Consider the following 13,140-nt stretch of genomic DNA (forward strand, 5'->3'; position numbering starts at 1 on the left):
ATGACAGAGACAGGGACGGGGTGTAGGGGCCGGAGGAGGTGACAGAGACAGAGACGGGGCGTGGGGTCGGAGGAGGTGACAGAGGTAAGGACGGGGCGTGGGCGCCGGAGGAGGTGACAGAGATAGGGACGGGGTGTAGGGGCCGGGGGAGGTGACAGATTCAGGAATAGGATTAGGGGTTAGAGGAAGTAACAGAGATGGGGAGGGGAGTAGGGGCCGGAGGAGGTGACAGAGATAGGGAGGGGAATGGGGGCCGGAGGAGGTGACAGCGATAGGGAGGAGAATGGGGGCTGGAGGAGGTGACAGCGATAGGGAGGAGGTGTGGGGGCCGGAGGAGGTGACGGCTGTAGGGAGGGGAATGGGGGCCGGAGGAGGTGACAGCGATAGGGAGGGGAATGGGGGCCAGAGGAGGTGACAGAGATAGGGAGGGGCATGGGGGCTGGAGGTGCTGGTTTAGGGAGTATGTAACACCTTCACTGCTCAATTGAAATGGCCCTTGTTTCACACGAACGAATGTCCTTCTGCAGAAGCAAGTGGATAACGATGTTAGCAGCAGCTGCAGGCTGGAGAGACGGTGGCACTGTGCCATTGTCACTGGATAAATAATCTCAGGCCCCAGGCCAACATTCTGGGGACATGGCAGATGGTGAAAACTCAATTCAACAACAAAAAGAAAGGTTTTGATTTAAAAAGGAAGGGAGAGAGAAAATTGCAGGGTGCTGGCATGTTCTGTCTGTCTTCCCCAGATTCGGTAAATTGGGAATTGAGACTGCAGATTTGCAAATTGCAATTGCAAACATTACAGCCTGAGTGAGGAGATTGCAGGGGCCTTGAAAGAGATCTTTGTATCTTCTTTAGCCACAGGCGATGTCCCAGAGCACTGAAGAATAGCTAGTGTTGTTCCTTTGTTTAAGGAGGACAAGAAGGATAATGCGGGAAATTATAGGCCGATGAGCCTTATGTCAATGGTAGGGTAATTATTGGAGAAGATTTTTTTTTAGGGATAGGATTTACCCATATTTAGAGAGGAATGGGTGAATGAGGGATGGTTTTGTGGAGGGGAGCATGGCTTTTTGTGCAGGGGAGGTAGGTCTTGTTTTTTTGAGAAAGTGATGAAAATGTTTGATTGAGGGTGGGCCAATGGATGTTGTCTACATGGATTTAAGTAAAGCATTTGACAAGGTCCCTCATGATAGGCTGGTCCAGAAGATTAAGTCACATGGGATCCATGATAAGTTAATAAGTTGGATACAAAATTGCCTTGGTCATAGAAGACAGAGGGTAGTTGTGGAGGAGTGTTTTTCTGACTGGAAGTCTGTGACCAGTGGTGTCCCGTAAGGATCAGTGCTGGGACCTCTGTTGTTTCTAATATGTACAAATGATTTGGATGAAAGTGTCAAAGACTTGATTAGTAAATTTGCAGATGACACACAAATTAGTGGAGATGTGGATAGTAAGGAAGGTTGTCAAAGGATATAGATCAGTTGGAAAGTTGGACAGAGAAATGGTCGATGGAGTTTTATCTGGACAAGTGTGAGGTGATGAATTTTGGGAGGTCAAATGCAAGAGGAAAGTATACAGTAAATGGAAGGACGCTTAGGAGCATTGATATACAGAGGGATCTTGTGGCACAAGTTCATAGCGCTCCCTGAACGTGGCAACACAAGGGGATAAGGTAGTAAAGAAGGGAACCAGCATTCATTGGTCAGGGCACTGAGCATAAAAGTTGGCAAGTTATTATACAGCTGTAACATACTTTAGTCAGGCCACATTTGGAGTATTGGGTGCAGTTCTGGTCACTGCACTATAGGAAGGATGTGGAAGCTTTGGCAAGGGTGTAGAAGAGGTTTACCAGGCTGTTGCGTGGACTGGAGTGTTCTGAGGAAGGGTCACTCAACCAGAAACTTTAACTCTATCTCTTCACAGACGCTGCCAGACCTGCTGAGCTTTTCCAGCAATTTCTGTTTCTTATAGCTATAAGGAGTAGTTGGACAAACTTGGATTGTTTCGCTAAAATGTCGAAGGCTGATGGTAAACTAGATAGAAGTTTACAAAATGAGAGGCATGGATAGGGTGGATAGTCAGAGTCTATTTCCCAGGTTGGAAATGTCAAAATACTTGGGGTCATGGGTTTAAGCTGAGAGGGGAAAAGTTTAAAGGAGATGTGTGAACAAAGTTGTTTTTACACAGAGGATGGTAGAGGTCTGAAACGTGATGTCAAGGGAAATGGTAGAAACAGATACGATAGCAATGTTTAAAAGGCATTTAGACAGACACATGAACGGGCAGGGAATAGAGGGGATATGGACCACGTGCAAAGAAATGGGGTCAGTTCAGAATGGTATTATGGGCGGCACAGACACAATGGGCCAAAGATCCTGTTCCTGTGATGTATTGTTCTATGTCTTATGTTAAAGACTGTAAGAATAATCCCACCAATTACAGACCAATCAGTTTAACTTCAAGGGTATGGACTCGTCTAAAGACAGTTATTCAGGATAAAGTTAATGGTTACAAGAAAAACCTGATATACATGTCCACAGATCATTGAGGACAGCAGGACAGATGGAGAGAACAGTTAGCAAAGTATACACTGTTCGCTGGTTTATGAACAGGGGCATAGAATACTGGACCAAGGCATTGATGTTGAACTTGTACAAGACACTCGTTAGACCTCAGCTGGAGTATCATGCACGATTGTGGGTGCCTCATTATAGGAAAGATGTGAATTTATTGCAGAGAGTGCAGAAGTGGTTTACAAGAATGCTTCCAGGGATGAGGAACTTCAAAAATGAGGATCTTCAACAATGAGGATAAATTGAAGAAGTTGGGACTGTTCTCCCTGAAGAGAAGGAGGCTGAGAGGAGATCTGGGGATAGGGGTTTTCAAAAGTAGGAGCAGGCTGGACAGTAGATAGGGGGAAGCTGTATCTGCTTGCAAAAGAAACAAGAACAGGCAGCACAGATTTAAAGTGATTTGCAAATGAAGCAAGGGTGAGGTGAGGAATAACTTTCTCATTCAGCAAGTAGTTTGAGTCTGGAATGCACTGGTTGGAAATGCGGTGGAGGTGGATTCATTTGAGGCATTGGATGGTTATTTGGATAAATAATTTAGAAGGGTATTGGAGAAAAGGAGATTAGGTAATATAGAAACAGTGCCATAGAAACAGAAAATAGGCCATCAACAGGAACATGGCTGATCATCCAACTTAACATCCTACTTTCCAACTTTCTCCCTATAGCCTTTGATCCTTTTCAAGTGGCAAGTAATATTTACTTTACACAAATCCAGCCAATGACCATGTCCAACAATAGAGAATCTAATCATCCCTGAACATTCAATGGCATTGCCATCACTGAATACTCCACTATCAACATTCAGAACCTGAACTGAACTCATTATGTAAACACAGCGGCTACAAGAGCAGGTCAGAGGCTAGGAATACTGCAGCAAGCAACTCACCTCCTGACTCCCCAAACTCTGTCCACCATCTACAAGGCACAGATTAGGAGTGTGGTGGAATACTCCCCACTTGCCTGGATGAGTGCAACTCCAACAACACAAGAAACTTGACACCGTCCTGGTAAATGCAGCCTGTTTGATTGACACCTCATCCACAAGCATCCACTCCCTCCACCTCTGACCGTCAGTAACAGCAGTGTGTACCATCTACAAGATGCCTTGCAGAAATTCACTCAAGATCCTTATAGAGCACCTTCCAAACCCATGACCACTAGAAGGACAAGGGCAGCAGATACATGGGGACACCAACCCCTGCAAGCTCCTCTCCAAGCCACTCACCATCCTGACTTGGAAATATATCGGTGTTTCTTCAGCATCGGACATTGTCAGTCTACCTACAGCACATGGGCTGCAGCAGTTCATGAAGGCAGCTCACCTTCAAGGGGCAACTAGGGACGGGCAATAACTGCTGGGCCAGCCTGAAATGCCATATGCCCTGAACTGAATCAAGATATAATCACATTCTCAAAAGATATCTTGCAAGGGAATCTCCCTCCATTTCCTCCACTTCAAGTGGAGTTGGAAATGTTTCAGAATACCAGTGTTGAAATCAAGTTGAACATCACATAGTGCAGCCATTCAGTTCATGGCTGTGGGTCCCATCAGATTTCACCCAGCCCAGCAATTAGAAATGAATCTACCCGGAAAGGCACATGTGTAATGCAGAGGCAGGACATTCAAATCAATGTTGGTGAGTAGATTTCACCTGATTGTTAACTCACCTCATCAATAGCTCATTCTATTCCCTTCTCCCTATGTATTTATCCAGCTTCCCTTAAATACACTGAAACTTTCTATGGGAGCGGGTCCACATTGTCACCAATCTCTAGATAAGAGATTTTTCCCGAATTCACTTTTGGAACTTGCAACTATCATATGTTTATGGCACCAAGTTCTGGGGATTCCCATGCAATGTCAAGATATCCTCTCTCCGTCTACACAATTAAATCCTTGCATAATATTAGAACTTCGCTAGAATTCTTTGAGGAGGATAGATAAAGGGAAAACAGTGGAGGTAACATATTTTGCTTTTCAGACTAATGTAAACAGTCTTTGGCCTCTTATCTGAAGAAAGATATATTGATATTGGAGGCAGAGAAGGTTCTACCAGTTATGGATGGACTGTTTTATGAAGAGAGGTTGAGTACATTAGGCCTATACTTACAGGAAAAGAGAAGAAATAGAGACGAACTTATTGAAACATGCAAAATTCTTAAGGGACTTGACAGTGTAGATGCAGAAAGGTTGTTTCCCCTTGTGGGAGAGTCTAGGGTCAAAGGGTATCATCTCAGGATGAGTGTCCATTTAAGACAGAGATGAGGAGGAATTTCTTCTCTCAGAAGGGGAGTGAATCTGTGGAATTCTTTCCCGCAGAGGTCTGTCGAGCCTGAGTCATTAAGTATATTCCAGGCTGAGACAGACAGGATTTTAATCAGCAAGGGGAATTGAGCCTAATGGGAAAAAGCAGGAAAGTGGAGTTGAGGATTATCAGATCAGCCAGGATATCATTGAATGGTGCAGCAGACTCAATGGGCTGAATGGCTTACTTCTGATCCTATGTCTTATGGTCTAACAGTATCAGGGCTACCCAAGTTATCTCTTTCCTGGACTAAAGGTCCCTTGCTTTCTCAACCTTGCATTGTAGGATTTGCATTCTTCAGTTTTATTTGTTTCCATTGCATTACCATACAGCATGCAGAATTTTACCTAGTTTTCCACCCAAATTAGATGCAATAATTAAAGACTAAAGATTGGTGTGCATGTCCACAGATCCTTGAAGGCAGCAGGACAGGTGGGCAAAGTAGTTAAGAAGGCATCTGGGATAGTTGACCATATTAGTTGATGCATTAAATACAAGACCAAAGAGGATATGATGGAGTGTGCATTTCTGGTCACCACACTATAGGAAGGATGTGACTGCACTGGAGGGATTGCAGGAGCAGTTCACCAGGAACTGGACTGGAGCGATTCTACTATAAAGAGAGACTGGATAGTCTGGATTTGTTTTCCTTAGAGCAGAGAAGGCTTAGGGGGATCTAATTAAGGTGTACAGAGTTCTGAGCAGCATCAATAGTGTAGATTGGGAAGAGGGATCAAAAACTGGGGCCACAGATTTAAGGTAAGGAACAGGAGGTTTAGAGGGGAAAAACATTTGTGCACCGAGGGGGAGTTCTGTATCTAGAACTGACTGCCTGAAATAAAATCAACTCAACGGGAACATTCAGCAGTTTTCCATTTCCTCTGGTAAAAGCAAGAATCTCCACAACATTTAAGTAGTCAGATGTGCATTTGAAATGCCATAACATACAAGGCATTGGGCTAAGTGCTGGAAAGTGAGATTAGAATCGATGCATGTTTGATGGCCAGCATAGACTCAATGGACTGATGAGCCTCCTTCAACAGTGTTAAAACCCTATTGTTCACTTGGCCAGGCATCACCTTAATTGCAACTTGAAAGAATAAAGAAAAAGAAATTCTGACAAACCATGTAGTTATCACTGGCATTTATTGCCCAGAGGACAGTTAACAGTCAACCACATTGCTGTGGATCTGGAGTCACATGTAGGCCAGACCAGGCAAGGGTGGCAGTTTCCCTCCATAAGTGAACCAGATGGGTTTTTACAACAATCGGTGATAGTTTCACAGTCACTATAACTGAGACAAGCTTTCAATTCTAGATTTATTCAAGTTACAATTCCACCAGAGTAGTGGGATTTGATCCTGTGTCCCTGGAGTAATAGTCTGGATTCTCTTGATTACCCATCCACTAAGACATCACCCTCTCCCCAAAAGCAGAAAATAAAATCAACTTACTGCGAACATTCAGCAGTTTTCCCCTTGCTCTGGTAATCCATTATGCATTGGATAAGATGATTGTTTTCATCCAGTAACTAATTAAAAAAAAGTAAAGGAGAAAATGAGTGCAACAGGCAAGTGTTCACTAGTTCTCACCTAGTTCCTGCACATCAGCACACTCACTGTTCAAAAATCTTAGGTCAGTGAGCTTGGGTTTTGATCTGCCCCAACAATCTATCAGATACAGTCCATCCAGAAACACATCCATAGTGATAGCATTTAACACATAACGTTTGGCCATTCGCATAGACCCGGAGTCTTAATGAAACTTTGATCTAGTATTCATCAGGATCAAAGCAAGAATGCCAAATTACCAAACAATCTAAAACGATGTATACCCAAGAAAGAGGAGCTGGTTGTTTGGCAAGTTGATACTGTCTTCATCAACCAGAAATCTTATCAATCAAATGGACTTACTGACCAATCAGCATGCTTTTTACCTATTGTATAAAATTCCAAACCATTAGAAATGTGGCATTCTTGCATTTGTCTTGATGAGTGCAAGATGAGAAGTTTCAGTACTATGTCTCTCTCTTGTCTATGATATGTAGCCTGCTAATCCTGCTTACATAAAGTGATTTGAAATAGGGTAGAGGTACCAGAATAGATCATTTCACCCACTCCAAGACCTATTTCCATTACAGCATTGAGGGGTGACATGATAGAAGTCTATAAAATCATGAGTGGCATGGATAGATTGGATAGTCAGAGTCTCTCTCAGGGTAGAAATATCAAATAAGGGGCATATGTTTAAGGAGAGAGATGGGGAAGTTTAAAAGGAGATGTGTGGGGCATGTTTTTGTTTAAACACAGAGGGCGGTTGGTGCCTGGAACACGCTGCCAAGGGAGTTGGTAGAAGCAAATACAATAACAATGTTTAACAGGCATTTAACCAGCCACATGAACAGGCAGGGAATAGAGGGATACAACCATGTACAGGCTGATGGGATTAGTTTAAAATGGCATCATGTTTGGCACAGACATAGTGGGCCAAAGGGTCTGTTTGTGTGCTGTACTATTCTGAGCAATTGAAGTCTACAGTGAGCCTCGAGTGCAGTGTTGAGGGACTGGTGCATTGTCAGAGGTGCCATCTTTCAGATGAGACATTAAACGGAGATCCTCATCTGCCCTCTCAAGTGGGCAAGAAAAGATTTCAGGAGCACTAATGTGAACAGTAGTGAAACTTTCCCATGTCTAGGAGCCAAACCTATTCCTCAATCAATATGATTTTAAAAAAAAGGCAGTCTGAATAACACCTGATTGCTGTTTTTGGGAGCTTGCTATGCTCAAAATGGCTGCGGCACTTCAACTATTCGGACCAGTGCAACACTTCTGAAGTATTTCATTGGCTCTAGAATCTTCTGGGACTTTGAACGGTGATGAAAGCAGCTATAGAATTTTTTTTTTAAGAAGTTCTTTTGTGGAACATGGGTGTCTCTGGCTGGGCCAGCATTCATTGGCCGTTCCTAATTGCCCCTTGAAAAGGTAGGGGTGAGCTGCCTCCTTGAGCCGCTGTAGTCCATGTGCTGTAGGTAGACCCACAATGCCCTTAGGGAGGGAATTCCAGGATTTTTACCCAGTGACACTGAAGGAACAATGATATATTTCCAGGTCAGGATAGGGAATGGCTTGGAGGGGAACTTGCAAGTCTTTCTGTCGCTCAACATTATTGTATTTATGAAGTGTCCAACTTCAGGATTGTGTGCTGAGGAGTGTCCATGTTTCCCAAGGTGAATGCCACTTGCAAATAAGTAATTGTCTACAGCAAGTAGACATTGGGAGAGGCGGCAACATAACAACCTGCATTTGCACAGTGTTGTGTAAAGGGCACTTCGCTGAAACTATAACTAAATTTGACACGAGCCACAAAAGGAGGCATCAGAACATGACCAAAGGCTACTTTTAACGATTTGTGTAGCTGCAGCACAAGAGCCCTCTGTGCCACTCACTAAAGAAGGTTACTGTTTCTAACGGGGATTGCTCCTCATTGCTCTGATCAGAAGATGCCACCTCCCACTCAGTGACTCCCTTTGCAGACTTGCTCTACACGTTCATGAACATTGTCATGCATTTCGACCAAGTCCTCTTCCACATTAGCTCAGTCTTCCGCAACTTGCTCCCAACAGCAAATCTTCACATTGCACTTGAGACGTCAGAAGCCCAAAATCATTTCTCGGGATGAAGAGCAGCACAGATCCCAGTGGAAAAGCCCTATTTCCACTGGGCGGTGGAAGTTTTCTCTCCTGTTTGGTCACCATCTGTCTCTACATTTCGTGGCTTCTCCTTACTCCATGTGCCCTGATTTTAGGCATGTGTCTACACTGTGGTACCTTATCGTCATACACTTCAGAGTTCACTGACATCACAACCTATGCACTATACAAGTCTACATTTTGTTAATTCTTCAAAGGAATGAAGGAAGTTGGCAAAGCAAAAACCACATTAAGGATCCTTAGGCAACACCTTCCAAACCCACACCTTCCAAACCCACGATCACTTCCATCTAGTAGGGCAAGGGCAGCAGATACTTGGGAACAGCATCCCCTGCAAGTTCCCCTCCAAGCTACTCACCATCCTGACTTGGAAATATATCGCTGCATGTTCAGTGTCACTGGGTCAAAATCATGGAGCACCCTCCCTAAATTGATTGCAGAATCCCTACGAAAACTGCACCAGCTCAAGAAGGCAGCTCACCACCACCTTCTCAAGAGCAACTCAGCAATAAATGCTGGGCCCTGAAGGTGACACCCACATCCAATGAATGAATTTTTCAAAATTTGCAAAAGGGCATGAGGAGATGAGGATTGGTTTTCATATTGCATTAAAAAATTCAATAGGAACTTCTAAAGGTGACAAATATGCAGTTAGGAGTCAACTACTTTGCTGTGGGTCTGGAGTATAGTTTTAGATTCCAGATTTTTATTTATTGAATTTAAAGTCGAACAGCTGTTGTGATGGGATTTGAACCTGCAACCCCATAGCCTGGATTATAGGTATACCCTCACTACCAACCATCTGCCTCTGTAAATTTGCATCTAACATGTTCACACAGAGGAACAGGATTAGGCCATTCAGCCCCTTGAGCCTGTTCTGCCAATTAATGAACTCATGGCTGATCTGTGACTTAACTCCATATACTTGCCTTAGGCCCACATTCGTTAATAATTTAGATACATTTTTGTTAAGCAATTTGTTTATCTTTTCCTGTTAATATCTTGAAGGCTTCGATCAGATCACCCTCAACCTTCTAAATTTTAGAGAAAACACGTCTAATTTGTATAATCTCTCCTCATAACTTAACCCCTGAAGTCCAGGTATCATTTTTGTAAACCTACGTTGTACTCCCTCCAAGACCTGTATATCCTTCCTAAAGTGTGCAGCCCAGAATTCAGCACTAGACTTCAGTTGAGGAACACTGAGTTACTGGCTGAATGCGTTGTATTCTTTAAGCTTATTTTAAAAGCCAGGACTCTTTGTGCCTTTTCAACCACTTTCTCTCCTTGCCTTCCAGAAATGGTGCACTCACCAACCCCCAAATCCTGTGCAGCCCCTTGGAGAATAAAGGCTTTCATTTCATCGCAGAGACATACGGTGTAGAGCTGGATGAACACAGCAGGCCAGGCAGCATCAGAGGAGCCGGAAAGTTGACGTTTCGGGTCGGGACCCTTCTTCAGCAAATTGTGTTTTCTTTTTTTATCGTGTTCCTTTCATTTTATCATGTCCCTTTGCTTTCCTCAGACTTCTCCACATCACATTTCATCTGCATTAAAACAGATCGAACTGAGGATGCTGTAAATCAGAAAGTTCTGAAGGTTGGGGGTGGTCACTGGACCCAAACGTCAACTGATTTCTCTCCACAGATGCTGCCAGACCTGTCGGGCTTTTCCAGCAATTTCTACTTTTGTGTTAAATTTCAGCTGCCCCTTCCAGTCATGTCCTCTCCAAGTCCATGACTACCCTCCTCGCAGTCCACAATATTTCGTTTCATCTGAACAATTTTAAAAATTGCGCCGTTGGCCAGGCCAAGTGTAGCTGAGCTTACCAGACTTGGAATTGCCAAGCTGGGATTTGAACTCAAGTCTCCAGCTGAAGCAGCCAGGCTTCTGGGTTTAAACCTGCCCCAGCAACATGACCCAAAACGTAGCCCGTGACTTGGCAAAATAGCTTGGCTGCGGAGAGGAGACAACCCAGAGGGGAAATGCCAAAGGAGCAACGCGAAACAGGACAGACTCGGGAGTCAAACCTAAACTGTGCAGAAACTGCTATTTCCAGCACAATAAAAAAAAACACGAGTGTAAATAAACATCTCAGCTCAGAACAAACAAAAAAAAAGTGATCTTGTTGTAAAATTGATTTAACAGAAATTCCCCCAAAACGCGTTACTCGCTCAAGATCACACATCAACTCGAACAATTAAAGTTGGTTGAAATAAATAGAAAAAGCGTAAAATCAAATCCATCGGCAGATCTAAAGTATTCTTAAGGGGTGGAGAAAAGGGGAATATTTCAACTCAAACCAGCCATTGCAAGAAAAAAAAACCCTCAGAGAGAAAAAAAATTACTGGAGACGGATTAAAAGTTAACTGCCAACCCAATTGTACTTATGAGAAAATGATCATTTCCTGGCGCTTGTGAATTTCGCTGAGCGAGGTTGGACTTAGGAGTGAGGTTGTAAAAGCTTCAAGAAGCTCGGGGGGAGGGGGGAAAAGACAAAGAAATAAAATGTTCTCCCAAAAACAGTTGAAGACCTTCATCATGGCCGCTATAGCAAGATTCCCCCTCTCTGTGAAGCATTTCTTCTTCGTGTCTGGGTGAGTGCATAGGAACCCCCTCCCCCCACGGAATCTTAATTTTAAAACAAAATACACAGGGAAGAAGAAAATGATTTTTGTTCCCTGCTGAAGCTCAACAGGACTCGGTACGAATACAAAGGCTTCATGATCTGATGCCCCCTCCCCCCCGGAGTGTGTGTATAGGTTACATTGTTGCACGCCTGCTACAATGTAACCCTCCAGCGTAACAATCTGAGCGGATACATTGTCGCAACGTTCCAAAACTCGCTACATTACCTTCTGAATGGCGGCAGGTGTAATTTCACCTTTCCCGCGCTGCCGGGGAGTAGCAAATGCAACCGACATCGTGCTCTGCTCTGTGTATGGAGTTGAGACTATTTCTCACCCTTCCACTCCTCTCTTATTTCTCCCCCCCACCCCTCACTCCTCACTCCCTCCCCTCTCTTCACCCACACAGCACACAGAATGCAGCAGACATGGTAGCAACTCCTCCTCCTTGGAAACAGGCAGCGCTCTTTTTCTTCCCCCTTCTCTCTTCAAAGAGATTCTACTATATTTAAAAAAAACTCTCTTGTAGCTGTGGGAGGAAGGGGAAATGGCAGAGTTTACACCCCTCCTCCAGCCCCAACACTAAAAGGCGTAAGGTAGAAAATGCACACCCGGGCTGCAGCAAGAAGTTGTCAGCAGCTGTGCAAGGAGACAAAGAGGGCTGCAAGTGCCTGCATTATTTTGATCCAGTGCATTTTCAGTGACTGGGGAGACAGTGCAGTATTTTGTGTGCAATTTCTAATGAATCAGTCAGCTGAGGATCTCCCCCATTAATGAATGAAGAATTCCTGGTAAACTCCTGCCAGTTACACTGCAACCACTGGGGATTGTGTGGATGCAACAGCAAGCAATTCCTACACAGAGTAAAGCAACAAATCCGAATTAGGCTAGAGTAAGACATGAAATGCATCCCACGACTGTAACCACCATGTAGTTTACTAATCAATGAAGCCAGACATTCCCAGGCCTCTGCAGTTGACCTCAGTACCCACCCTGCCGACTGGAGACAAATGGTTCATTCCTTCTAGCTTCAAGACCAGAATCTGGAGCAGGGAAGACGGGTTTTTTTTAGCAGCGATGGAACCAACATTGCAATGAAAGTAGATGCTTTTCAGCATGCTCAAACAGTAAAGGGGGTCAATTAATTTAAAGATACATAATGTTTGCAGTCCGTAGCTGTATTTTGTGTCAGATCGCCCTGACGTTATGAAGCTGGATTTCGTCCAATCCTCCCCCTCCTCTTTGTGGTTCCTTCCAGCCCGGAGCCAAATCAAACTAGACCCAGTGGTCGGGATAGGGGGTGCGAAATACCGATGTATAGAATACACACACTGCCCCACCAAATTTACGCAACGAGTAAAAGAAAACTGAAGAATAATCAATCACTCCCTTTCAATAATAGGATTTTCATTACTGTTGCTGTGCGTTAATGATATAACGGAACGATATGATTCCTACTACCCCTCCGGAGAAGCTGTTTAATTGGTGAAGTCCATTGGCCACAGCTCCGCCCCTTCCAAAGGTGCGTGCGCAGTGGGGGAACCTTTATTTTTGCTCCCTGTGCCGGCGGTTGGCTTGTGCGCGTGCGTTGTGCCGGCGGTTGGCTTGTGCGCGTGCGTTGTGCCAGTAGTTATGGCTGGAGGGTGAAGTTGGGGGGGTTGGTGTGGTGATCGCAGCTATGGCGGCTAGGTATGACCGAGCTATCACTGTGTTCTCTCCAGACGGACATCTGTTTCAAGTGGAATACGCACAAGAGGCCGTGAAGAAAGGCTCGACAGCGGTGAGTCTGCGGCAGAACCGCCCCACCCCGGGGACAGTGCCCCCCCCCCCCCCCCCCCCCGGGACAGTGATCCCACACATCTCTCCCCCCCTCCAGGGACAGTGATCCCACACATCTCTCCCCCCCTCCAGGGACAGTGATC

General features: G+C 44.7%; 2 protein-coding genes across 5 annotated transcripts in view; one reads left to right on the top strand and one right to left on the bottom strand.

Moving 5' to 3' along the window:
• Positions 1 to 12,274, bottom strand: part of ss18 (SS18 subunit of BAF chromatin remodeling complex) — a 58,245-nt gene extending 45,971 nt beyond the window's left edge. For 2 of the 3 annotated variants that reach the window (XM_048596232.1, XM_048596234.1), the window contains exons 1-2: positions 11,447 to 11,562; positions 6,337 to 6,413 (exon numbers count right to left, since the gene is read on the bottom strand). In XM_048596232.1, the coding sequence (XP_048452189.1) occupies positions 6,337 to 6,413; positions 11,447 to 11,515 (146 nt within the window). In that variant the 5' untranslated portion in view covers positions 11,516 to 11,562. Of the gene's footprint in view, positions 1 to 6,336; positions 6,414 to 11,446; positions 11,563 to 12,210 lie in introns of those variants that run through there. The other variant, XM_048596233.1, reaches the window with a different exon arrangement.
• Positions 12,275 to 12,775: 501 nt separating this feature from the next.
• The window catches only part of LOC109938560 (proteasome subunit alpha type-7), a 15,664-nt gene continuing 15,299 nt past the window's right edge, over positions 12,776 to 13,140 (top strand). The window contains exon 1 of one of the 2 annotated variants that reach the window (XM_020536944.2): positions 12,776 to 12,998. In XM_020536944.2, the coding sequence (XP_020392533.1) occupies positions 12,897 to 12,998 (102 nt within the window). In that variant the 5' untranslated portion in view covers positions 12,776 to 12,896. The remainder of the gene's footprint in view (positions 12,999 to 13,140) is intronic. The other variant, XM_048596235.1, reaches the window with a different exon arrangement.

The sequence above is a fragment of the Rhincodon typus genome, chromosome 4 (genome assembly GCF_021869965.1).
Source record: "Rhincodon typus isolate 14 chromosome 4, sRhiTyp1.1, whole genome shotgun sequence".
NCBI lineage: Eukaryota > Metazoa > Chordata > Chondrichthyes > Orectolobiformes > Rhincodontidae > Rhincodon > Rhincodon typus.